This window comes from Doryrhamphus excisus, chromosome 18 (genome assembly GCF_030265055.1).
Source record: "Doryrhamphus excisus isolate RoL2022-K1 chromosome 18, RoL_Dexc_1.0, whole genome shotgun sequence".
Classification (NCBI taxonomy): Eukaryota; Metazoa; Chordata; class Actinopteri; order Syngnathiformes; family Syngnathidae; genus Doryrhamphus; species Doryrhamphus excisus.
Genome location: NC_080483.1, coordinates 10287292 through 10311391, shown reverse-complemented (window position 1 = coordinate 10311391; position 24100 = coordinate 10287292). Strand labels below are relative to the sequence as shown.

At 40.8% G+C, this 24100-nt stretch overlaps 1 protein-coding gene across 2 annotated transcripts in view; it reads right to left on the bottom strand.

Moving 5' to 3' along the window:
- cbfa2t2 (CBFA2/RUNX1 partner transcriptional co-repressor 2) overlaps positions 1-8569 on the bottom strand; it is a 39201-nt gene extending 30632 nt beyond the window's left edge. The window contains exon 1 of one of the 2 annotated variants that reach the window (XM_058055115.1): positions 8472-8569. Coding sequence is in view for 1 of the 2 variants with exons in the window: in XM_058055112.1 (XP_057911095.1) it covers positions 6642-6711 (70 nt within the window). In the remaining variant the exon portion in view is untranslated. Of the gene's footprint in view, positions 1-6641; positions 6793-8471 lie in introns of those variants that run through there. The other variant, XM_058055112.1, reaches the window with a different exon arrangement.
- Between the last annotated feature and the right edge of the window lie 15531 nt (positions 8570-24100).

The window sequence follows — 24100 nt, the reverse complement described above, 5'->3', positions numbered from 1 at the left end:
TCAGGGTACATTTTCTTTGATTGATCACATTGTTGCCATTTTCCCATCAAACCTTTTCATTATTTCCCTCCTTTGACTTTCTAACCCTCTTACCATCTGGACCCGTTCCCTTTACGCCCCATATTATCCCGATTCACGCTCCCAATATTGCCTAATCTGATGTAGCCATAGATTTCCCTGCCTGATCGTGCACATATTTATCCATTACATCCTTCACAGTGTCTTTATCTCATACGGCCACATCACTTTCAACCCATAATTGTCCACAGAGGGAGGTCCATTTACTGTAAAAGTCGAAAACCAGTAAGACATCAAATACGAGGATTTTTGAGGAGTTAATCGTTAAGGATGAAGTGATGGCTGAATGATAGGTGGCATAAACAAAAAACAGACTTTATTGTACATGTCGGTGCCGGCACTGGAAGGAATGCACTTCTCAGAAATAAACACACTCATTTAAATCTATTCTTCCTCCTGCACTTTTAGTTAAACAGCAGTTGAGAAGCCACAAAGTGGTTCTGGTAAGAACGGACTCACAAACATGTTTGATGACGTAGATGACTTTTCTTAGCTCGGCGAGCAAAAGCGTAGAAATTCTCTTCTCGTCTATTCTTAAAGATATTGTGTTGGGTATTAAAAATTATGCCCATTCCATCCATCCATCCATTTTCTATGCTGCTTACCCTCATTAGGGTCGCTGGGGTATGCAGGAGCCTATCCCAGCTGACTTGGGCGATAAGCAGGGTTGAACTGGACTGATTTCCAGCCATTCATTCAGTCATTCATTTTCTACCGTTTATCCTCACGAGGGTCGCGAGCGTGCTGGAGCCTATCCCAGCTGTCTTCGGGCTAGAGGTGGGGTACACCCTGGACTGGTCGCTAGCCAATCACAGGGCACATATAGATAAACAACCATTCACACTCACATTCATACCTATGGACAATTTGGAGTCGCCAATTAATCTAGCATGTTTTTTTGCTGGAGCCTATCCCAGCTGTCTTCGGGCAAGAAGTGGGGTGCACCCTGGACTGGTCGCCAGCCAATCACAGGGCACATATAGACAAACAACCATTCACACTCACATTCATACCTATGGACAATTTGGAGTCACTAAACTTCGCATGTTTTTGGAATGTGGGAGGAAATGGGAGTACCCGGAGAAAACCAACGCATGCACGGGGAGAACATGCAAACTCCACACAGATATGGGCAAGGGTGGAATCGAACTGGGGTCGTCTAGCTGTGTGGCCTGCACGCTAACCACTTGGCTTGAGCCAATCTATGAAAGATTTATAATTCGTCAATTAACCTAATGCATGTTTTTGGAATGTGGGAAGAAACTGGAGAAAACCCACGCATGCGTGGGGAGAACATGCAAACTCCACACAGAGACACCCAAGTGGAGATTCGAACCCAGGTCTTTACGCTGAAGTTATTACTGTAAACGTGGCGAATTGATCTAGATCTGATTGATTGGTTGCAGTGAAAATGTGTATAATTCAGTACAGTGTATACAGGTACTTTAACTGTAGAACATAATACAAGAAACTTATGATGACTATTTTGTGGGCATGTGATGTAATAGTCCAGCTGCTTCTGAAGTTAGTAATACAATGGAGGGAGGTTGGAGATGAGCTAATGTACCGCCCAGGCGTGTATATGCAAGTAAAAGTTAATGGTATGAAAAAGCACAACCTCACTGAAATATGTGAAGTGACCACAACCCATTGAACAATCAACATTGGTATGACAACTCTAAAAAAAACAAAACAAAACCCAATGGCTATAAAAATCAGGATGAAACGGAGAAGGTTTTGATCCAACACTGAAAACAGGCCGATATTGTTTAGGAAATGTAATGAGGCCGTCATGTTTACTGTTGTATTTGAATAGACGATGCGCCAGCATTGCTTTTTGAAGTCTAATTCCCATCTCAGTGTTTAATGATGTGTCAAAGCAGTTGAGTCTGGTTCGCCTTGCGCCTAATTCGATCATTACGATTGCTGCCAATTGTGTGACGTTGTGCTGGGAAACGGATCCTAAATTGAGTTGCCACGGACAGCATTGCTTCCGTGGAACACATTACCAGTCATGACCACATGATGTTGCCTTCAGAGGTCATGCACATTTAATGTCTTTAACACAAATTTAGGCTGCGTTTGTGAAGTTTTCCTTACAGTTGTCAGAAATGAAAAATATTTTTTAATTGGATAATTGTCCGTTTTGTTGATGGTTGAGAAAATAGATTTAGAATCAAAAGCACTGAACTTGTATTTGTGGACACACTGAACAACCCAATCAATGTACACGCTAAACGTTAATGCTAGCACAAGCTCGTCTGTAGAAACGATTGGGATGGCTGACCGCTATTATTACAATCCACAGATAAAATTTGCATTGTATTGCATTGCATTCTTTTATTCAACAATGATAAACTCAAAGTGAACATAGAGTGGAACTTTGGTTAATATCATTACTTCACTCCCGATGGTCTGACTCCAACTGGAACCCACACTAACCAAATCCACTTTCCCCTTATGAAATAATATAAATCAAATTAGTCTGTTCCAGAAAGTCAAAAAAATTAATACAAAACACGTTTTTATTGTTTTACAATCATGAAGAAAACAAATTAAAATGTATATAATTACGTAAAAATAATGAAATAAAGGTTACTTTTACCATCGCTGAAGATCTCTACCACAATCATGTCTTCAATGAAGGTAAAAGGAACCTTAAACATTCATTTATTGGTAATTTATATTCATCACATTGTATGTACACATTATATGTAATCACATTGGTAATTTATATGCGTTTGCAATTGCTTTATTCTTGTAAAACTCTAATTATAAAATTCTAAAATTGTGTTTTGTGTTAACATTTCTGAGAGTCAACCGCTGATGATGTCATAAAAAGGCGACGTAACAAGTTGTGGCACGGGTTTTCGACATTGACGCTAACATAGGTCCCATTGTATTTATAGTTATCATTTGTCTTTTCTGAATATGTACAACAATTGCTTTATCCATGTAAAACTCTAATTATAAAATTCTAAAAACGTGTTTTGTGTTAACATTTCTGAGAGTCAACCGCTGATGATGTCATAAAAAGGCGACGTAACATAGATAGCTTGCTGTTCCGGTTGCCATTTTGTATCGCTAGCTAATAGAATGCTAACAGGAAAGGATGTTTTATGATAAAAAAAAAACATATTAAAAACACAGTTGGAATCACGCGGTGTATAACATCATAAGATGCGCACCATATTGTACGCTAACCAGAGAATAAACGCACAGTTTTTCGACATTGACGCTAACGTAGGTGTCATTGTATTTATAGGTAGCATTTGTCTTTTTTGAATATGTACAACCTAGCATGCGTGTTAAGTTTAGCTTGGGCATAATGTCCCAACCAAAACAAAAGCGAACTACAATGCAGTTTTTGCTCATGAAGCCACTCCAAGTTACATTATTATATTCTAAACACATATATACATGCATGGGAGGTATATAAAAGAAGTATCGGCAATTATTGTGTTTCATTACAAAGGATCACTGTCTTTTTTTTGAGGAGCTTTTAGAGCTCAATGCTGTAAAAAATATCGCACATTAATTCCAAGATGGCCTCCGTTTAAGGCTAAAATCCCTTGAGACTCATTCATCCCACAGACATTAAAAGCAAATGAGTGGCTGGTCATTGGGGGCTCTGTCACAAAACAACCACCGGTACTTACCCCCTCCTGACATGCTACTAGCCCTATCATGCCTCTCCCCTTCTGTATCTCTGCATCCCCCCCTCCTCATTGTGCCCTGCTTTTCAGGCACACCCATATCACCCATAACAAATGGGTCCCGTATCCCCCCTCCGTCTTTTTTTTCTCTCTCGCTCTCTCTCATGCGCTTGCTTTGCTTTGCCGATGAAAGGCAGGCATTGAGCCGGCAGTGGCATTCCAAAACCTCAGGCCTCGGCTCCAGTGTGTCTGGCTATTCAACACTGCTGGGAGCCATTAGTTTAAGTAAGGCCTGACCCACCTACTCACCCACGGAAAACCCTCAGATCTCCTATTACACTCGAGGGGTGGGATAGGGGGGATGGAGACACGCGGCATACATGGCGGCTGCAACGTGCCCGTGCGTGAATGGCCAAGCCAGGCGCAGAGATGGGTTAATATATGGAGATACAGGTATTTTTTTGGGAGTGTGTATGTTTATTAGGGAGGGGGGGAAGTGAGTGTGAAAGTGTTTGTGGGACAGACGGCGCGAGAGAGTGGCTGCATGTGTTCTTCAGTTTTATGAGCATCGGGGTCACACGCTCTCTTGGCCGTATCTTCCTGAAAGTTTCCAAACAGAGAGGCCAAGTGTGCAGCCAGACGCCAAACCCTTCCATCTCTCAATAACTCCCTTTAAACGATACACAACTCTTGCCTGCTTGCCCGAACTTCATGCACTGTTATGGATGTCCATCTGAGGCACTTGCTAATTGGGAAATGATACCAGAACGTGCTGCTGGCGTCATGGCCTACATCGGCACGTAAACATGGACACTTCTATAAACAAGTCCATGTTTGGGAGCGCTGTGGGTGCTAAACGAGCGTGGGCTCTCAAACTTGGGGACGAGCCCACACACAGACATAACACATACAGTGAGTAAATCCAATCAACTCACCTCTGCATCTGAGGTTGTTCTCTTTATGTGACAGCTGCTTTGGGAAACTGTAATTTAGACTTTTGTGTAAGTTTGAGTTGGAATATTTTCCATTATGGGCTTAACAGCGAGCTTCCTTAGTCAACATCACATTCTAACGCCTAAAAATTCAATTATTGTATTTATAGTGGTTGCCACTAACATCTGAAGGTTGGTTTATGATACTGCACAGTAAAGTGTGTGATTTTTCAACTTTTACTACATGAATCTTGTTGTTTGTGTTGTATGTCATTTACTTAGACATAACAAAACATGTCTGAAAGCCGAAAAAACTACAATTGAGATAAGTTTATGCCCACAAACACGGCTGTTAGACGGCAACAATTACTTTCAATGCAACATGGCGGGAAAAATGTCAAATCACACCGAGCTATGTAGAATACCATTGAATACAGGTCAGTAGTGGTTCTAGCTATGGGGGCACCCCAGAGGGGGAACCAAAAAAAAAAATCCATGTACTAATGTTGAGTGCTCACCAAATCCTCATCGAGGATGGCCGATGGGCACCCTCTACAGGCGTGATACTCGCGCCCCTAAACGTGATCAAACATCCACTATGAGATGTAGTGTAAACCAAGAAGTATAGCAAGGGGGTGGGTGCCGCTGGACCTCAGCCCTCAGGTTAATTACAAGGTAAAAAACAGTAATTGCTAAAAAATAAAACATTGTTAATACTATATCATATTAATTATATTGCAGACCAAGAAAAAAAATCACTTTGAAAATGTGAAGTAAAAAGTAAGGAATTATGAGTCGATATGAGTTTGTTTAGCCTTCGCTGCTAGTTGGGTGAGGGTAGGAGATAATGATAATAGTGCTGTTAATTTGGTCAAAGATAAAGTTATGGCACTATAGCATCATTTTATGTACACCACATTATTGAGATGTACATGATCAATTAAGCTAAGGTTACTTGGTGGCTATAGACCAGGGGTCGGCAACCTTTACTATGAAAAGAGCCATTTTACCCCTTTGCCCACTGAAGAAAAATAACCTGGAGCCACAAAACATATAGTATGTTTAAAACAACATTAGAGGGAATTTGGGGGTATCAAAGTAGTTCAGATAAGAAAAGACGAGTTGGAGTACTCTTGCTAGTATTGGAGATAAACGTACATAATAAAAAAAACTAAATAAAAACTACTGTAAACTTACCTGATTTATTTACTCTGGCGCAAACAAGTTCCCATGCCGCTGTTTTTAAGTGAGCTCTAATTTATTTTTGAGAATTGTCAAATAGCTCCGGGAAAGTATTACTTATTTTCTTTCATGTACTGAACTGAATAGCAGTCAGAACTCAGTCAGGATGCATTCATGGTCTCAGACAAAGTTGGATTTTTTAAAACTCATTACAAAAGACGTGCATTTTCCCCACTCGGGTGTTAAAAAATATTCAAGCATCGCAAAGGGAGCCACAACAAAGAGGATGAAGAGCCACATGCGGCTCTGGAGCCGCAGGTTGCTGACCCCTGCTATAGACTAACTGATTTTTATTTATTTTCTTGAATGAGAGTTTTAATTGTTGAGATTCAAATTTAAGTCAAATTCAACTTAAAGGGAGCTTAAGTATGTGAAATAAGCACCCTTAAGTAGTTGGAAAAAGTTTAAGGGGAAGGGGGGGGTCTGGCAAGTGTTGTACTTGAGGGACATTTGCACTGCAAAAACATATTTTTCCCTTCATTTTGTCTTGTGTTTAATATTTTTTTCACTATTTTAGAATATATATTGTAAGCTATTGTGGCAAGCTATTGTAAAATCCATGTCATCACGCATTAAGCTGATACAATTACAGCAGGTCAAATAAATGATTGCATCAGCATCCCTTGAGGAGATAGATAAGGAATATTTCCCGTCAGATGATAACCATCTACAAAAAAGAGAGAGCTACAATCTTCACAAGTATTCATCTAATAACAGTCATAAATGTACTTACATGCAGTATCAAGAGTCCTTACGGCCTCGTCATAACCACAACACACACACAGTTTCTGTGGTTTTGCCATGCAGCAAAAAGGGAAAGTTGTCTCGTGCTGAGGGATAGGAAACACCACCTTCAAAAATGTGTGCTATCCTGACACATCCTGCTACCTTTCAATATAAAGTTTCCATGTTTGGTTTTGTCCCTGAGGCTACTGAAGCAGCTGTGTTCACTTCCCTGACGGCCGTCACACCTGTGATGTGCAGGTGGCTCATCTGGCAGCCAAGCAACGAACACCTGGGCTGGCAAGAGATAGAGCCTTCAGGCTTTTGCTCTGTCAGGGTGTAGTAGTTTCGGGTGGTGGTAGTGGCGGTGGGGGGGTTTCTGAAGGGTTCAATTAAAGCTTCGGGAAGATAACGTCTGGCTTAGCCTTGTGCTCACACACACACACACACACACACACACACACAGAAAGGTGTTGGTATTTCCCAAGGTTGAGCCTCAGGGATGTTTGGACTTGTCAGAGTTGCAATCCAATCCTCTTGTGTATGCAAGTGGAGAATCACAGGCTATATTTACTGTTTGACTTGCTATGTTTTCCCCTTGAGAACCCATAACATGACTTAGGTTTTGCACAGCAAAACTGCACAGATGTCTCCAGCAGCGCACTGTGGCAGCCCCCCGCTGGGCTGTTGATGACATCTTGCTGCAGAAGTCGACAAGCCCCCCCCCCCCCCCCCCCCCCCTCCCCAAAGCAAGGACAAAAAGCAGAGACACAAGCTGACAAGAGTCATAAACAATAGCGGCCAGAACGCATTCCACAGTGGAAGGAAGGATCACGCGGGGTCTGAGCCACAGACTAACTTTGTGACAGGCCCACGATCCCAGCAGGAGCAAAGTCAGAGGCACGACAGATGAGGTGAACTTGACTAAAGTCATAAATCTAGCGAGCTCACTAGAGAAAGAAAGTGGGGGCGGCAATTTGGGAAGTAATATAATGTTGATAGAGCGTCTCTGTGGTTCATGGTTAAACATGTTTGATGAGCTTATGTGTCATCTTGGTTATTATCTCATCAAGATTTTATTTGAGATGCCTATATGCATGTGCTTCCCAGTGCAAGATAGCAACAAGTCAAACACGTGTTTGTGTTGATAAATAGCTGCTTTGACAAGCAGTGAAGCCATAAAACACTGGCTGAAAGAGAGCAGCATGTTTCTGAGCCTCAGAGGTGAAAGACTCTGTCAAGTTATCATGCTGGACCTTTCAATCAGATAGCAAAGTCCCTGCTAGTGTTCATGACGGCCAAGGCTGAGAAGTGATGAGGACTGATAAAAATGACATCCACAAGATACTATCGGGTACCACTGCAAATACAGGTTCCAATATAAGAGCTTTGAGATATTCTTCTTTTATTCTGCATCACACCAAAAGCTGTTGGTATTCCACCTCTTTAATGTAGCTAATATGCAATATGCAAATGATAGTTTTGGTGTATTTGCTATTTTGAGACATGCAAAATTATGTCACAAAGACAATGAAATAAAAAATACAAAACGGTGCAACTTAAGTTTTAGATTTTGTGATTTCTGAGGGACCTCAGTGTGCAGTCTGTATCCACAACATGTATTTTCACAAAGCCCGTTACTTTCACTAAGCCATTGGAAATGTAATGTCAAGCTCTTTAAAAAAAATATTTTGTCTATTTTAGCAAAATTTGCACTTAAATAAAAATCATAACCAAAAACTATACCCCATTCCTTAAGGTATTATTCCTTAATAGAAACCTTGCCATGAACGACACAGACCGCGCACCAGTTTGCAGTGTTTTGTTTATGTATACTTACCTAATGCGTCAGTCAGGCCCTGTGATTGGCTGGCGACCAGTCCAGGTTTTATCCCGCCTCCCGCCTGAAGTTATCTTGGATAGTCTCCAGCATACTCCGTGACCCCTGTGAGGATAAGTGGCATAGAAAATGGATGGATAATAATACCCAACACAATGTATCTTTAAGAACAGTCAGCGTTGACTGTTGGGAGGAAGACTCCATTGCACCTCGAGTGGCAGTCTTTTTTTTTCTCAGTTGGGTCAAACTGGATAGGATTGTTGTGTTTGAGGTGTGCATGTTGTATTCCCCTTCTTCGTCACCACTGCTTTTGACCAAAATATTCCCAATTCGGCTTAGACGCCATTGCGTTCGTGTCTCATTCATATTTGCGTTTGCTCACTTGCAGCCTGCAGCCAGGGGCATATTTAGTTATTGGGGGTCCACGGCATGTTCCAACGACGTTTGTTTTGGCCTAGTTGTTTGTTTCAATAAAGTCATTGTTAATCAACCAAAATCAATCAAGCAAAATTTACAGTATTTTTAATGAACAGGGATTACAAATCCTGTATGGAAATTAGCAGATTATGCATTTCCCAGCATGCTTTGCTGTAGTTAAAATGATAACTTCTTGTCTGAATCTGGCACCCTTACTATGAATGGTTGTGAATTTGTGCTGTATACGGGAGCAATATGTTTTATCAAGGATACAAAAATGCTACAGAGGAGTGAAATACATGGGACTCTATAATATATTATGTCCAACCATTTTTCGAGTATTTAAACAAGAGAGAAATGTGAGAAAATGTTAATGCCTGTCTGAGAAAGTGTATGATGTACAAAATTAAAGTTGTCTACTTTGCAGAATTTACTTGGTTTCACAGTGTATACAGTAGTATACACTGTATATAGTATTACGGGTTATATTACCATATCGTCCCACAATCGGGAACATTTATATTAACAACAGCATCAAAAGAAAGAGGTTAAGTTTTTCCTGTGAGAAGTTTGGAAGAACTAGAAGTCGAACCAAAAATACATAAAGCGAAGAAAGTCACAGGCACAAAGTGGGATTGATGAGGGGCATGAGGACGTTCTTTGTCTGGGCCTACTTTGAAATGACAGACGGGGGTGAAAACCATGAGGACAGGGTACACGGGGGACGGGAGTGAAGTAAAGAAGCATAATGCGGCAATAAGTTCCTTTCACTTGACCGTTCTGGTTCACTCTGAAGTGCCTGGGACCCTTTTGTGCCTCCACTTCGCTGGAGGAGACCCTAAATCACACATACGACCATGCTCCCTATACCAAGACGTCCGATTGAGGGTACAAGTTTCTTTTTGTCTGTGACGATTTAAAAGAAACACTTTAAAACAGATGAGCACACAAAAGAAACACTTAATCTCCTTTAAGGCTCAATGTTTCAAAAGCCATGTGAAAATATGCTAAACGGGCCTCCAGTGCTGCACGCCACCTTTTTGGAACGGACAAATGTGTCAAGGCGATGTTTACACCACTTTGTGACAGTTGAATACCGGGGGTCATGGCGGTGACTGGCTCTATAACAAAATGACAGTGTTAACAGCACTCCAAGCAGAACTAGGAGCCACAATCAAGTACTGGGGGTTCTAGTCCACAGGTGGGGGAAGGAGTCATGTTTTCTCAGCGCTATAGGCAAGCCTTAGATTTCTGTAAGGCTGGTATTTCTGAGGATAGTTGTTGGCGGGCCATCCTTGGCGCAGGACCACATCTGGATCCCATCCTCGCCGTCGCTCCATTGCAGTGCCGCGCGGCAACAAGAAACAGCTGTGCAAAAACTGGCTTCAATTAGCTTCACATTCTCCCTGACAGCTAATCCCTTTCGACTCGTTTCTCTCACCGTTTTTTTTTTTCTTCTTCTTCTTCCCCCCCACCACTTTTAACTGCTCGGTCACTCCTCTCTTCCTCGCTTTTAAATGCTGCTTCAAGTCTGTAGTAATCGACAGGGGAAGACAGGGCGTTCAATTGGAAACAGACCTTGGCGGGGAGAGTGCAGAAGGTCTCACGAAACACAGAACTCGACATTTCCTATCAGGTTGACAAGGCCAACAATGTTTTGCGAACACCAGGGACTTCAACAATAGACTGCAGAGAGAAAATCATTTTCTTTGCTGTTGTGCTTTTTAAAAAAAAAAACAATACAAGAGTGGTACCCAGAAAGTACCACCTTAAAGTTCATTTTAAGTGAGACCAACATTTCTTCATCATGAACAACTGTTTGATTAGTGGGTGCAACGTTTACTCTAATAATTCCAGTACCTTATATACAGAAAATAGCAGAGATCTTTTTTCTGCGTCAAGGACTCGGTTACGTCACCAACACAGATGATAAAGAAGAAAGCAGGTGTGAGAGAATGCGCACCTTCAAAATATATCTAGTAATTTTATACGGTAGATAAATATTCCCTACGCATGCGTGGGTTTTCTCCAGGTACTCCGGTTTCCTCCCACATTCCAAAAACATACTAGGTTAATTGGTGACTCCAAATTGTCCATAGGTATGAATGTGAGTGTGAATGGTTTTTTGTGTATATGTGCCCTGTGATTGGCTGGCGACCAGTCCAGGGTGTACCCCGACTCTCGCCCAAAGTCAGCTGGGATAGGCTCCAGCATGGACAAGCGACACAGACAATGGATAGATGGATATAGATATATTACTCATTTAGTTAACAGCAATGTGTTCCACTACATAGATGTTTTCATTGCAAAAACACTGCAAAAACTCAGTATAAGACAAATAATATTTGTGTTATTTTTAGTAAGCTTGTCTAAGTGGAGGATTTCTAAATGTACAGCCATCAACATAATTTAATTTAGTCTTAGCAATGTCTCAGCAAAGTAATGATTATTTCGCTCCCTTTCCACTATGGTTTTCCCAATAGTTCCAGTCTGAAACAGATACATTCATTTACAAAAGCAGCAAAAATAACAAAATACACTTTATTCCTATGCACAATGTCAATTTAAGAAATAAAACAGTTAATTATCTCAAAAATTAAACCAATCCGTTATTCATTATTAAGTGAAATGTCTTATTTTCTCTTATTAATAATTGTTCCTTAACCAAGCAAAAATATGTTTTGTCTAATTACTTGATTAATCAAAGCAATATTCGGTAAATATACTAGATTACAGGCTACACGGTGTACAAGTGGTTAGCGAGCAAGTCACACAGCTAGGAGACCCAGGTTCGATTTGTGCGTGGGTTTTCTCCGGTTAGGTTAATTGCCGACTCCAAATTGGGCATAGGTGTGAATGTGAGTGTGAATGGCTGTTTGTCTATATGTGTCCTGTGATTGGCTGGCGACCAGTCCAGGGTGTACCCCGCTTCTCGCCCGAAGACAGCTGGGATAGGCTCCAGCAGGCACCGAACCCTTGTGAGGATAAGCGGTACAGAAAATGGATGGACGGGCCGTATTTAAACACTTGGCAGGCCGGATGTGGCCCCTGGGCCGTAGTTTGCCCACCTCTGGTGTAAACTATACTATACTAGTATGACACGTAACACGTAAAACATTGCCTGTACAGTAAATAAAGTTTTTTTGATGGAGACTCTGGAACGAATTATTCCAAAAATAACTGATCTCAGTGGGAAATTTAGTTTTGAAAGTCAACCAAATTGGAGGTCAACAAGCACCACAACCCAGATTGTGGTCAGCCTTCCAAGTAGTACTGTATTTGTATCATAGTCAAGTTCTGGCTAATTTGCTGTTCAGCCGCTTTATTGTTCAAACAGAACTCGCCAGATTCTTTGTTGTGGTGATCTCATGTGGAGGCCTGGGCTACAACTGTGACCCCATAAATTCTCTCTCTGTTTTCACGAGAATCCAGGATCCAGCAGGACAAGCTTGCCCAAAACAAAATTGTTACCGGCGAGTCATTAATCAAACCTTGCGTTTTCTCGGATCCCCATCTTGACTCAGTCCATGTTCAAAATTCAACCCAGATTGGTCCTATGATGGTAAATGTGAGCCAGATTTGAGGTAAGGGAGCCAAACTGATGGTGCCGATGAGCAAATGTGGACGTTTCTGGAGCTGGTCTAGCCTCAGGGCCTGGAGTAAAACATTAACAGGTGGCGGTCCCAGTGGGGAGGACCCACGCAGCGACCAGAGGGAGTGAGAGTGATACTTCACGGGCTCACAAGCACAAATCCAGGCGCATGCAATTTCTACCAAAACACAAGCAACCACATGCATGACGCACACTGAAGTAAATACTGGCAACAAGCTGAAAAACACACAAATCTGCACAATACCAACACATTCTCATACAAAAACAACTGAGAGAGCTTGGAGGGATGACTTCAGGTATTGCTGTCTACCTCCAGCACATTCTTCCACATGGCAAAACACAAAAGGCCGACTTCTGGCAGCAAGCGCTGACTGCCCAGCTAAGCCAAAACCAATTAGAAATCTAATGGAAACCTGCAGGGCCTCTTTTCGTTTATTTCCCTTTTTAAATGTCAGAGGATTGGAATCCGACTCAGCCCAAAGAATAGACGGCAAAGGGGAAAAATTATGGGGGTGGCTTCCAAATGAGCCACATGTTTTCAAGAGGGTCTAATTGAATCAAGCGGGTATATGTGGAAATGATTGACGAGTGTGAAAGATGGCATGCCTTCATGTTTTGCCCAATAGACTTTTCCCACGGGCCCTCTGTAGCGTCAAACTGGGGGGTTCTGTCAAGTCAATACATACAGTCGATACAAATGTGTACAGGACAAATTGTTGCCGAATTCTGCTAATTTTAAACACAACCGGAATTAAAAGGACATTTAAAGAAATGAATGCTAATAATCTGAAAATGAGCATAACTGCAGGTTATGTTTAACAGGGAACTGGGAATATGCTTACATTGTTTTATTGTTAGGTCCCAAAGGCTAATGACAATAAAATTTAAATATTTATTTCAAAAAAGTCATGTATGATTAATAATAATAGAAATTACTACATTTAAAGGGGAACTGCACTGTTTGGGGAATTTTGCCCATCATTCACAATCTTTATGTGAAACATCAACACATATTTATTGCCCTTTTCTGTGCATTATAACACAAGAAAACAAGTTAATTTCAGCTAGCTTTCGACTACGAATCCCTCTAAAAAATAAACCTCTAACAACGTTAGATCATGCATTAACACGTACATTGATGATAACATGTAATAGTTGCAGTATTTCGCTGTATTTTGATGATTTAAAACACTACCGAAACTTATTTTCTTGACGCATTGATACACATTGTTATGCTAGTTCTGTCAACAACAGCAACAACACTTACTATCTCCGCTCTCCTTGGGATGGCTGTGTCTTCCAGCACAAGACGTGTGCGCCAGTCCTCAGGTAAAAAAAAGCTGACGCAAATGAGCATCTTGTTGAGTCTTTGTAGTGAAATCAAGAGCTCGGTCTCCACTCTTCCGTCTGTGAATGACGCTGAGACTAGCAATGAGCGAGGTGTTGTGTTAGCTAGCTAGTATCAATGCGCACTTGGAAAGAACTTTCGGTAGTGTTTTAAATAATCAAAATACGGCAAGTTACTGCAACTATTACATGTTATCATCGGTGTACGTGTTAATGCATTATCACAGCAGATATATCAAATGATGCAACATTGTTAGAGGTTTATTTTAGAGGGCTTCATAGTCAAAATAGGTGTATCCCAATGACAGCATTGTAAGCTAGCTGAAATTAACTCATTCATGAAAGAAATGTTCATGTTTCACAGGAGGATTGTGAATGATGGGCAACATTTTTAAAAAAAGTGCATTGTCATATAGTACGCTAACAGGAAAGCGCACAAAAACTGAGTCAAATTTATGGTGTAAAAACATGCTAACCGAGGCGGAAGTTAACCAATGCTCCACTGTATGTTACATTCATTTAAAATATGTTTTATATGTACATTGGTTTGCATGCCTGTCTGTATGTCTGTCCATCCATCCATTTTCTATGTTGCTCACAAGGGACACGGGGGTATGCTGGAGCCTATCCCAGCTGACTTCAGGCGAGAGGTGGGGTCGCCAGCCAATCACAGGGCACATATAGACAATCATTCACGCTCACATTCATACCTATGGACAATTTAGAGTCGCCAAACTGCATGTTTTTGGAATGTGGGAGGAAACTCCTGTCTGTATGTGACTATGCTAAATGTTTATTGTTTGTACATGATAAAATTTGCACCTAGTTTGCAGTTAATTCCCATTAAATATCACATGCTCAACTATGAATATGGTTCAGCAAAACATTCCATGGAATTGTTCCAGAAAGTGTACAGAAAGAAATGAATGCATTGATGACCTACTGTAAGAAACTTACAATTTCACTTCCAATTTTACTGCACTGCACTCTTTGCTGCACCCTGGTGGTCACTGTATCTACATCATCAACAACACTACTATATTCATCATGTCTTCTACTCAGCAAAGACTGACTGATGTCCTCGGTGGGGGTCACAGTGACACGAGTGGAGCCTTGGAGTCATGCCCTTGGGCTAAAGTGACCCAGCTGCCTTTGCAGGACCGTACTACCGAATCCTGATATGAAAGTATGCATAAACAAACCCCCTAGAGAATCGTCCTTGCATCAAGCACAAGCTCCAGCTTGGTGTCTCACTTCCTGCATGATGTTTTTTCTCTTGAAAAGCTTTAAACTCCAGATGGTGGAAAGAAAAAAAAACTTTGCTTGGTGGATTAAGGTTTCCAAATCCTGGTCTGAAAAGACACATAGACTGAAAGCTGCTACTCAAACAAATGGGAGCATAATAGTCGTCTTGGGGGTGGGGGCTACATACGGGATAATGCACTCGACTGAGTATGTGTTATGCATAGTTTATTGTCACTCTTTAATGGAGCTTAATGGGCGTCATTCAACACATAAAAGATGATGGTGTTTTTTTTGTTTATGAGGCATTGAAGCATATAACAAGACTACTCGGGTTATTGATTTTTGTTTGCATCACATTAAAGGGTTTTCATTGCCCCTTCTGATGCTTGGTCTCTATGTAAAAACATATAATGGGACCAAGGACATGCAAGCCATTTGTTATGGGTCAGAGTGTACCGCTGTTGTCCTCACACCTGTAGAAACATGATTGTTGTGATTCATGATATCATATAAAGTACAACAAAGGGCGACAAATCAAGTCAAATGCTGTAGCAACTGAATGAGGGTGGCAAAGTTGACCCATCAATATACCATATTTGGAGGTAAGTATGAGATTTTGTCTGTCATCATACTGGAATCGGGATGTGGGATTCTCTGTCGCTGTGCAAAAGTGCAAACAGGGCAATACTGTTATGACTGTTTTGGCTATTTTGCAAGATCACAATGTGGAAGGGGCTTTCTTTCTTCATACGAAGGTCTCTTTTACACGGTCACATCAAAGCCATTACAATAGGCGCCGCATTTACCTATTTTTGCCTTTTACACAGAACCCAGCAATGCAGGATATTACCACAACTGTGTGCTTCCACACAGCAACAAGATATTACACAGTGAGATGTCTAAAATTATTGTTGGAAATTAGCAACAATTGCTTTCAACATCACAGGGTGGGGAGAAGCGTTTCGGGAATTATAGGCGTCACATAATTCATAAACATCACATTTATTCAAAAATTGTGCCTCGATTTCCCAGTCAGTTAGCATACAACATGCCCCGTATCTTATCGTGGTATATTTATAACTTTTTTTTTTTGAACATGAAAAACACCCAAAGCACAACAAACCAACCAAAATCAATACAAATAAAAATACCTATGTATATATAAACGTACACGTACACACACAAACGAAAGGGAGTGGGAAGAAGTCAAGACTTATCTTGTCCCACTCCCCTAAACACCCAAAATCCAACCTCATCCCAACAAAACATATATTATTCCTTGTCTACACAGAATAAAAACCCCACATCCAACCACCCTCACCCAGCTTGAGGCACCCAACCACGTGCCAAGAGCAACCAGTTCATTATTAGTCATCCTATCGTACATCGTCCAGTACAAAAGAAAGAAAGAAACCACTCCAACTAAACAGTCACCACACCAGTCATGGATATAAAACATCAATGTTATGGTATTGTTTCAGTGAGATTGAAAAATAAAATTATGTGAGAGAATATTCTTTAAAATACCTCAAATTAAATAATAACTTGAGTCTTACTACTTCCCAATTGTCACTGCTATTCCAACTACAGTGTTTTTCACTTCCATTTCCTTTATTCTTTAATTTTTTGTTTATTTATAAATTAATTCAATATATTTTTTAATCCCTTCCTGTTTCCCCTCCCTACATCATAAAACATCCATAAATATTTATCATAAAACATCCCTTTTAGCATTCACTGAACTGGAACCTGGAACCAGAAGTCATTGTCCCTCAGCTGCATCGCCCATCTATGACATCATCAGTGGTTGACTGCGTGGTTCTGTGCTGACTGACACCGTTATGTCTTTTAAGAAGAATGTATTCGGTCAGCATACGTTTTGGTTTGAGTTGGATCTTCTGGAACGTATTAATGGCACTAACTGAAAAAAAAAAATGGCAGCTTTTACAGGTACTGTAAAGGACAGTAGGGACAGGGGTAGTCAATATGTGGGTCGTTTAAGGTTCATCCTGCAAGCCTGGCACTACTGAAATTAACCAAAAGGACATGAAACTAAGCGGCCTGACTCCCCTTGATAATAATTGAACTATTTGTGTGGTAAATTTAAAAAAACAACATTATAAACACACATGAAATCACAGCAAAAGGTTGAATATTCAATGCATCAACTGTTGAGCCACATTGACACAGAGCCAGAACTCTCCCGACACATTAAAAAAGTGTCTAACTGGACTCTATCCAGAATCTCTCGCATTAGTCCTCTTCACAGGCATAATATTTGGATGCTGGCTGACAGAGCTGTGAGTTATACCACCCCCATCTCAAGGACTCACACACCCTCACCATCATCATCCTCCCCCTTTTCCTACAGCCACCCACATATGCCACACGCTGTCGTCCTCCCCCATGCTCTCCTCGCCGTCCCTCCCTCCCTGCCTCCCCTCCTCCTGCCAGGCCGCCACCTGCTCTCGGCAGCATGCTGCACAGCTGCTCCGCTACAATAACAAATTAAGTTCCACCGAGCAGCAGGCAGGAGTCATTACCTACTGCTCCTGCTCTGGAGGAGCGCAGAGAGAATCAGCTACTGCCGGTGTGAGCTGGGAGTTGGATGTCCGTGATTCTATAGTAGAATTCTATAGTGCAGCCGCCCATGCAGTTATTGGCAGGCATATGCAGGAAATTGCAGACAGGGCACTATGGAGAATTAATTTGTATGGGTAGATGCACACAATAATAATTTATGTAATACCATATCTTAATGCATGTTTTATTTGTTTCTTTAGAGGCTTTGCAGCATATCTTGTACTATCATAACTATTCCAGAGTAATTAAAGTACTCCTATGTTAAACTGAATAATATCAAAAGTACCTATGGCCACATCTTATTCCATAACCATTAAATATGTCCTAAAAAATTCACATATTTTCACAGGTTTTGGGTGAAATACTATTCTAATGTTTCACAGTAAGCAATAGCACGCTATATTGTTGCGATGTGCAGCGCTTTAAGGCAACCCGGAAGGCAAAACTATCAACAGGAAATCATTATGATAATGGTTTTATTTCATTTGAACATGCATCAGATTACAATTGAATGCATCACATAATCAGTTCACAGTTCCACATGTCCAAAAGGAGTAGGAAGAAGCAAAGCTTCTTAAATCCTACCCCTCCATCTGGTACTTTTACAATCAGTAACTGTCACATTTGTTCACTTCCTGCTTTCATAATATAGTTTTTTTTTCTTTTTTCACGAAATGAAGTATTAGATGACATTTTTAGGAAAGTGGTTATTTTTAGCCTTATTTTTAGCTGTTTGAATTCATTTCTACAAAACAGGCCTCAGTCTCAATAGACAGCCAAAACATGCATGGAATTAGTTCTATACAGCAGTCACCCACGTAGTCACTGGCAGGTGCACACAGTAAACAGTAGGACAAGGCTGTGGTGAAAATAAACAGCAACAATGACAAGTGTTGCTACTTGTACAACAAATGGAGTCATAAATTTAGACACTGCAAGCTTTGTATAGTCTACTATCTGTCTATACATTTTTCAATTTGAAGAATTTGCAGAAATTTGTATGGGCAAAAGCAGTCCGATACCACCATAATGCAATATGTTGTTTGAATACTGCCTACCATGTGAACCAGTACCCTGTGCAACGCTTCATAGATTTACCATTATAACACATTTATCACAAATACTTAAACTTGCTGATATAGTTCATCGTCAAACAGCTAAAATAATGCATAAGGCTAAAAATAACCAATTACCTAAAAATGTCATCCAACACTTCTCTACAAGAGAGGAGAAATTAAATTAGAAACTAAATTTGAAACACTGAAATGCTCGGACTACGTTAAAAAGCCATAGCATTTCAGTATGTGGAATCAAACTATGGAATGGATTGAGTAAGACCCTCAAACAATGCACAACGATGAGCCAATTCAAGAAACAATACAAGCAGTTGATGTTTGCTAAATACAAGGATGAAGAGTCTTGAACCAGTCATGATGTGTTATACATATCACTATATTGACAATTACTATGGTACCCATTATGTCATTGTATGCTCATATCACCTCGCACTTTGCTACAAGGTACATTATTAAAAAAAAAAAACAAAAAAAAATCTGTAAACTGTATTATGGAAAGCAGGAAGTGAACAAATGTAACAGTTACTGATTGTAAAAGTACCAGATGGAGGGGTAGGATTTAATAAGCTTCCTACTCCTTTTGGACATGTGGAACTGTGAACTGATTATGTGATGCATTCAATTGTAATCTGATGCATGTTCAAATGAAATAAAACCATTACCATTACCATTACATTTATTATTTCCACTTAAAACTCATCAGTAGTTGCAACTTACAGCGAGCATGTATTCAGTGACCTACCCAAACAACGCATCAATCCAGACTAAACCTTTGATTGTGACAACAATGTGCTGTCTAACTCATCTTGTCAAGCAGCTCCTTGACAGCTTAACAAAAGGGATGACTGGTCTGTTAGCAGGAGGCCCGAGTCAAAGAAGAACTCGGGCTCAGACGGCGGTGGGATTTGCTGTGGTCATTATGGTCCCTCTGTGTGACAGCTGGCCACTGAGCCCCCACCACTACCACCAACCAAGCCCCCTTCATCGCCTTTGTCGCATCCCCTTTAATCACACCAGCAGGATTGTTACGGAGTAAATCAGCTGACATGACCTACTGGCCAACTGAACCAGTGTCTGGATGTAAAGCACAAAACGGAGCAATTTTTACAAGGTGGAACCTTCAGGCATCGAGCAGGGATTGTTGAACATCAGTCACACAATGCAACTGCCTATGCAAAATGGCGCAAAATTATACACATATGCGACCTCCTGGTTCTCCATTATCTCCCCAGGTGACAGGCATGACACCCATCTGCTAGTTTACTTCAGTGTACAGTAGTATATGTTCTTGCATCACAAGGGGGGGTCATTAGCAAGGACTGTCTACCTGACTTTCTCATTGCCATCTGCATCAGTGCTATAAGTTGTATAAGACCTGAACTCCACAAAACCTATTCATTTTTGTGGCTTGCTGTGTTAACCCTTAGATGCACGAGTGACTGGACCCTACACTCTTCCATAAGTGGGTCAAAAATGACCCATACTAGAATCAATGCGTTTTCATGCCAAATTTGCCATTTTGGTTAGGAATAATCACTTGTATGATATTTAGTATTATATTTAGGACCACACAAGAATGATTTCATGTTAGAAACATCTTAATTTGTCACTTTTTTCCATCTTTGAAAAAGGAAATGACCCTGTACAACAATAGAAAATGTGAGGATCCATTGTGTGTTCCATAAAAGTAAGTTAAAAATGTGAATGGCATGATATCAAAATTCTGTTTTTTGAGGAATACCTGAAATATGAAATGATAACAATTTTTCATTACAAAGATATTTCAAGAAAGCAACCTGACCGGGTCATTTTCGACCCACTTATGGAAGGTTGGGGTAGTAACATAAAAACCGAAATTTCTTAAAATATATAAAAGATAAGTTAAAAATGTGAACGGCATGATATCAAAAACATGTTTTTTGAGGAATATTTGGAATATGAAATGATACAAATTTTTCATTACAAAGATATTTCAAGAAAACAACCTGACCGGGTCATTTTTGTCCCACTTATGCAAAAGGGTTAAAGTTGGGTGATTCGATGTCAAGCGAGCTAACACTACTGTATCATCAAAATGTAATAAAGTTTCTCCAGCTCCCCGCAACCTAGTCCAGTTGCCTCTGATATCCTACATATTTCCTCCCGTAATCTCCAACAGCTGACACGCCAGACTGTGTAAGTATTGACACTTTACCCACGCTAACCCACCCACCCACCCAAGCCTAGTCTATGCGGGAGCCAGACCCCAGGCCAAGGGCAGGGCTTCTGCATTTGGAAAGCAGTGGGGGTTGGTTCCGAGAGGCTAGCAAGATGGCCCTCGTCATCATAATCATTAATTACCTGCTGGTCCTCCTGTCCTCCCACTCCTCCTGCTCGTCATTTCAGCGAGGGACGAGGTTGGTGGGGGCTACACGGCACGCGTATCAGCTGAGCCCAGGATGCTCGGAGTCATCAGGGGTCAGGCGGCTGATGGCTGGTTAATTCTCATGAGACTCCTGAATACTCATGTCAGCTCCAACGGCTGAGGATAGGTTCTAATTGTACAGCGGACAGCCACAACATTAGGTACACCTGCTCAGCCTAATGTGATCCAGTACTATATCAACACATAGAATGCTCAGTTTTGATTGACACCTTTGAAGCAGATACGGCAAGGCACAGTGCAAGATGACAAACACATGGCCAGATGGAGAGAGAGATAGACCTATTATGCAGATCCTCCATGCATATATATACCTTTACATTATTCAGGAGGCTATAATGAGACTAACTGAATGTGGGAGTCTTGGTGGCAGAAGGTGGGCCACAGGTGTAGGAAAACTGACACGTATTCTTCTGTCTGACCTCTCACCATTGCCCCTCCCTGAGTTTGGGTTCATTATAGGTCGGGTATGTTTGTCAGTCTGCCGCTCAAATGCAAGGGTAAATTATTCCATATTTTAATCTCAAAATCTGTTATTGTCTGTTCATCTGTTTGCGTGCTGCAGTCAACCCATCTGTGTTTCTTTTGTTAAGTGCCATATCCTGATCACTTTTATCCTACCCCCACTACTCCGCTGATATGGATTAAGTGCTAGTGACCATTATATTTATTGCTGATTCCCAATAGGGCCACTCAGAGGGATCGTAACACCACAATTACTACTCATGTGGTTTCTTGAAAACAACAAAGCACTTTGCTTCTATAGCCGGATTGTGTGTGGTCAGCATCTAGCAACTTTACTCTATCTCTGCATGCGCTTTTAAAGAGTTGTACTACCCAGTTAGTGGTGTGAAACTCATTACTACTATTGTTTACAATGAACTCATCAGTGGTATCAATATTGGCTGAGCAGTCTCCTCCTAACCTTCCTTCCTCCTTACTTATTACAATATTGGTTCTGACAGAGCTAAAAAAAAATGTTTTCCACATTGCGCCACACTACTATTAAATCCAAAATTCATAAATACGTTTGAATATAGCATATACTGTACCGTGAAACCTCTGTCATCCATTCCAACATGTCTGATTACAGTTCATTATTGAATTAAATGGTGTTTCTCGCCTTTTTTAACAAAGTACCAGCACTCGCAACTTCCTTTGGACATATGGTGGGTTATTTAACAATCACTCAATAAAAAAAAGCATGCAAAAATATGTATAAGAAAAAATGTTTTGGACGAACATGCTGGGGATGATGCTCACTCAACAAGACACTCAGACTGAATCAGCTATGCGTGGGATGTCATGTTTGGGCGCTCAATTACACAAAAAATAGGGAGTAAAAAAAACCAAATGTGTTTTTAAATTCAGGAATTTATTTTTTTTTTAAATTATTTTTGTAATTATTTTTAATTAATGTTTTAATTTTTTTTATTAATTAATTAATTGTCCACTTTGCAGCATATGTAAATAAATTGCTATAAGTAGAGCATTTTGCAGTGTATTTATTTGTTTGCATTATTGTTGTCATCATTGTGTCAACTGCAGCCACCAGCCTGCAGCAGAAATGTCTACTGGGCTGTCACAGTGGAACAGGTGGGGCTGGCTAACAGTCAACACATACACAGAGCTCAGACACTGGCCCATATGGTAGACCTCTGGAGCTGTTGCCCTCAGCAGAGTAGGGGAGGGATGGATGGAGGGATGCAAGGAGCAGGAGGCGGCAGAGGGATGCAGTGTGGGGGGTGGACGTGGGGGTAGGTCACCCCAACTGTCCACTGTGTCTTTGGGGAATTGAGACATGCATATATACGGCTGATTGAGGCAAGGGGTCTTTGGGAAAGAAGGGACGTTATGGCCGGTTGAATTTTACAGGTGCGACTGTGAAAGAGCTAAAAATAGAGGGCATTCACGGGAATGTGCATCAAAGTGAGAGCTATTGGATAGCTTTTAGATACTATTATATTACTATGATTGATCAATGGGTGCCGCACAGTGGCTCGTGCCTGTGTGGGATTTCTCAGAGTATTCCGGTTTCCTCCCACATTCCAAAAACATGTTAGGTTAATTGGCAACTCCAAATTGTCCATAGGTATGAATGTGAGTGTGAATGGTTGTTTGTCTATATGTGTCCTGTGATTGGCTGCCGACCAGTCCAGGGTGTATCCCGCTTCTCGCCCGAACTCAGCTGGGATAGGCTCCAGCATACCCCTGCGCCCCTAGTGAGAATAAGCAGTATAGAAAATGAATGGATGGATAATCAATGGGTGTACAAACACACGTGGAAAGTGTAATTTGTATATACTGTAAAAAAATGTCTAACTTTATTTAGTTTTGTTTGTTTCTCATAACAATCTGAAAAACACGTTTTTAAAAAAAATATGTATTCTTGTTACATTATAAGTTTTTCTGCAACTGAATTTTCCAAAATTACAATGTTGTTTCTGTATCACATCATATTAAGGCTTAAAAAAGTATTTTAACTTAGTTTTAACTTCAAGCGACTAAAATTTTATTATTTTTGCACAAAACATTTTCATGCTATTCTCATAAAATAGTTATTCCGACTAATAAATGTAAAATTCCCAGTCACCACGTGTCAAAGGATGGCACACGTACAACCAGAAACAACCAGACAACCAGAAATGTGTTTTCCATAAGAGGACGTGTATTCTTTGTGTCTTCCATTCATCCCGGCTTTGTTCCCCCCCCAAAATACATATGAAGGTCCGCTGTAAAGGATAGGCTGGCCACCTGTCACAAAGGCAGAGACTGACAGATGTACACACTGGAGGTCAGATGGTGCACTTTGTCATCATGCTTAACATCATCACGCGCACACGCACATTGTCAGTGAAGAAGACCCCCAGCAGCACCACCACCATCACTACTACTGGCACTACCCCTTTTATTTAATAGTGATGAG